This window comes from Epinephelus moara, chromosome 10, assembly GCF_006386435.1.
Source record: "Epinephelus moara isolate mb chromosome 10, YSFRI_EMoa_1.0, whole genome shotgun sequence".
Taxonomy (NCBI): Eukaryota; Metazoa; Chordata; class Actinopteri; order Perciformes; family Serranidae; genus Epinephelus; species Epinephelus moara.
Window position 1 is genome coordinate 3,352,680 of NC_065515.1, and position 4,062 is coordinate 3,356,741.

Here is a 4,062-nt window from a genome sequence, read left to right on the forward strand (position 1 = left end):
AGACAAAAGTTAACGTGCAGCACTGTTCCTAAATGTTCTCAATAAAATGTTGAAACTGAGAAGTTTAGACTATGGGCCCGAACGATGCATAGTGCGTCCAAATTCACATCCGTTCTTCTCTGTGGATTTTCTCCGCGACTGTGCGTCATAGCGAGAAGTCACGCATATCAGCGGAAACAGCAGAACTGTAGCTTTCCGACAAGGCCGAGCACTTGTCGGTAATCCAATGTTTTCACAGCGAAAAAAACTGATAACTTTACAATAAAATTATGTATAACAGAGCTTTCATACAGCTCTGCACACACATTACTCTTGGATGGATTACTCGCGAACGCAGCCTCGCACAGAAATGCCATGCATATCACATGAAAGCGCAGGAGCACACACATCATTGTGCTGTCATCCCATCATGCTATAAATCCAGATCAATTGTCTACAAAATAAAAACCTGACGAATTTCTTTACAACCCATTATACAGATCTTGTTGTCAGTCACTTCATATAGTGAGGAATATCGTATCTTACCACGTCTTAGGCTTGCGTGTGTTTCTCCCTGTCTATCCACATTTGTAGTCCGGCTTTCAAGATGCAAATATCTCCATATTGTCCAGTTGACACTCCATCAAACTTTGTATGACGAGACAAGCGCACTTCACCTTTGCGCACCCAACTGCAGCCTAATTATGCATGCTGACAGGGCCGTAGTCACCATATACATTGAGGGGGACACGTGCCCCCCCAACCAATGCCCAAAATGTCCCCCCAATATATAACTGAAACTGAAGAACAAATATTATCTTGGAGGACATCATTGCACTTGGTTGAGTATTTTTCTATCATCTTAGATGTAAATATCGCATGTTTCTTTCAGATAAAACACATTTTTGACATGTGAATGATTCTTTCAGATAAAACACATTTTTGACATGTGAATGAGTCAATGGAATTTCTTGCAATAATGAAAAAATACTGGAAAACATGTCCGCCTGGCACAAATCACATGTTTTGGACAACTGTGAAGTGACAGAATGTCCCAGCATCATGGTTCTTATATTGCCAGATTCCAGAGAGTCTCCCCACTTCATATATGGCAGAATATGTCAACTTCCAACTTGCTGTGGTGAGATACATGTAAAAATGTAAGAATTTAGTCACACAGATTTGTTTATTTCATTGGAATAAAAATTAATATAAAATACAGGCACATAGAAGAACATGAAATGAAGGCAAATCTGGTTAGCCCAGATTGTCCTGAAAAAAACAAGATATAGCATGTGTATGTAGCCTTCATAATGACTGTGATATGAGCTTAAACGTAAAGGCAGTAAAAATACCCCAAAAAGGCCTAGGGCCCATAGCGTTAAAAAGTACCGAAACAAGGTACGGTTTGGTACCGGTGCGGAATTCCAGATACCGCTACCGTATCGGTTCAATTATGAACGGTACCCAACCCTAGTCACCGCCACAACCAGGCCGTAAACAGACTACACCACGGTCACATGACTTAACGTCACCGCCACAACCAGGCTGTAAACAGACTACACCACGGTCACATGAGTTAACATCACAGCCACAGCCAGGCTGTAAACAAACTACACCACGGTCACATGACTTAACGTCACCGCCACAACCAGGCCATAAACAAACTTCACCACGGTCACATGACTTAACATCACAGCCACAGACAGGCTGTAAACAGACTACACCACGGTCACGTGACTGAATGTCACTGCCACAACCAGGCCGTAAACAAACTTCACCACGGTCACATGACTTAACATCACAGCCACAACCGGGCTGTAAACAGACTACACCACGGTCACATGACTTAACGTCACCGCCACAACCGGGCCGTAAACAAACTACACCACGGTCACATGACTTAACGTCACAGCCACAATACACCACGGTCACATGACTTAACGTCACCGCCACAACCAGGCTGTAAACAGACTACACCACGGTCACATGACTTAACAACACCGCCACAACCAGGCTGTAAACAAACTTCACCACGGTCACATGACTTAACGTCACCACCACAACCAGGCCGTAAACAAACTTCACCACGGTCGCATGACTTAACGTCACCACCACAACCAGGCTGTAAACAAACTTCACCACGGTCACATGACTTAACATCACAGCAACAGCCAGGCTGTAAACAGACTATGCCACGGTCACATGACTTAACGTCACCGCCACAACTAGGCTGTAAACAAACTTCACCACGGTCACATGACTTAACATCACCGCCACAGCCAGGCTGTAAACAGACTATGCCACGGTCACATTACTTAACGTCACCGCCACAACCAGGCTGTAAACAAACTTCACCACGGTCACATGACTTAACATCACCGCCACAGCCAGGCTGTAAACGGACTATGCCACGGTCACATGACTTAACGTCACCACCACAACCAGGCCGTAAACAAACTTCACATCACAGCCACAGCCAAGCTGTAAACAGACTACACCACGGTCACATGACTTAACGTCACCGCCACAACCAGGCTGTAAACAGACTACACCACGGTCACATGACTTAACGTCACCTCCACAACCAGGCTGTAAACAGACTACACCAAGGTCACATGACTTAACGTCACCGCCACAACCAGGCTGTAAACAGACTACACCACGGTCACATGACTTAACGTCACCACCACAACCAGGCTGTAAACAGACTTCACCACGGTCACATGACTTAACGTCACCGCCACAACCAGGCCGTAAACAAACTTCACCAAGGTCACATGACTTAACATCACAGCCACAGCCAGGCTGTAAACTGACTACACCACGGTCACATGACTTAACGTCACCGCCACAGCCAGGCTGTAAACTGACTACACCACGGTCACATGACTTAACGTCACCGCCACAACCAGGCTGTAAACAGACTATGCCATGGTCACATGACTTAACGTCACAGCCACAACCAGGCTGTAAACAGACTACACCACGGTCACATGACTTAACGTCACCGCCACAACCAGGCCGTAAACAAACTACACCACGGTCACATGACTTAACGTCACCGCCACAACCAGGCTGTAAACAAACTACACCACGGTCACATGACTTAACGTCACAGCCACAGCCAGGCTGTAAACAGACTACACCGTGGTCACATGACTTAACGTCAAAAACTTCACCACAGTCACATAACTGTCCTCAGAGACTGAAGACAGGAAGGTGTGTTCAGGGACGGACGGGGGTGTTTACAGACGAGCAGCTCTGTTGTTCGAAGGATTAACTCAGTGCCGCTTTAAAATGTAAATCTGCTGTGACGAGAAACAACCGTGTCAAGAGGACAAAAGAGACAGTGGAAATAAACACCACAGACACTTCTCCAGGATTTATCCTCATCCTAACATCATCTGTTACAGTTTTACTCCAGGATTTATCCGCATCTTTATATCATCTTTTACAGTTTTACTCCAGGATTTATCCGCGTGTTCATATCATCTTTTACAGTTTTATTCCAGGATTTATCCGCGTCCTCATATCTGTTACAGTTTTACTCCAGGATTTATCCTTGTCCTAACATCATCTGTTACAGTTTTACTCCAGGATTTATCCTTGTCCTAACATCATCTGTTACGGTTTTACTCTAGGATTTATCCTTGCCCTTATATGATCTGTTACAGTTTATATTGTCGATAGCGCTGTAGGCTCGCTGCGAACAACACTCGACTCTGTAGCTCCTCTTAAAAAGAAATTAACAAAGCAAAGAAAGTTCACTCCTTGGTATAACTCTCAAACCCGTAAGTTAAACAAATATTGCGAAAATTTGAAAGGAATTGGCAATTAACCAAACTGGAAGAATCTCGTTTAATCTGGGCAGACAGTCTCAAAACTTATAAGAGGGGCCTCCGCAATGCCAGAGCAAACTATTACCTCAGCATTAATAGAAGAAAACAAGAACAACCCCAGGTTTCTTTTCAGCACTGTAGCCAGGCTGACTGAGAGTCAAAGCTCTATTGAGCCTTGTATTCCTTTAGCCCTTAGCAGTAATGATTTTATGAGCTTTTTTAATGACAAAATTCTAACTAT

At 44.4% G+C, this 4,062-nt stretch overlaps 2 protein-coding genes across 14 annotated transcripts in view; one reads left to right on the forward strand and one right to left on the reverse strand.

Annotated features, from left to right (window-relative positions):
- LOC126396235 (mucin-1-like) overlaps positions 1-3,262 on the forward strand; it is a 4,794-nt gene extending 1,532 nt beyond the window's left edge. For 3 of the 13 annotated variants that reach the window (XM_050054161.1, XM_050054165.1, XM_050054163.1), the window contains exon 2: positions 2,593-3,262. In XM_050054161.1, coding sequence (XP_049910118.1) covers positions 2,593-3,262 — 670 coding nt within the window. Of the gene's footprint in view, positions 1-1,418; positions 1,657-1,709; positions 1,819-1,854; positions 2,018-2,237; positions 2,342-2,443; positions 2,539-2,592 lie in introns of those variants that run through there. The other 10 variants (XM_050054164.1, XM_050054166.1, XM_050054162.1 and 7 more) reach the window with 9 other exon arrangements.
- Positions 1-4,062, reverse strand: part of wdr18 (WD repeat domain 18) — an 18,200-nt gene that overhangs the window by 10,653 nt on the left and 3,485 nt on the right. The gene's annotated exons all lie outside the window — the stretch shown is intronic.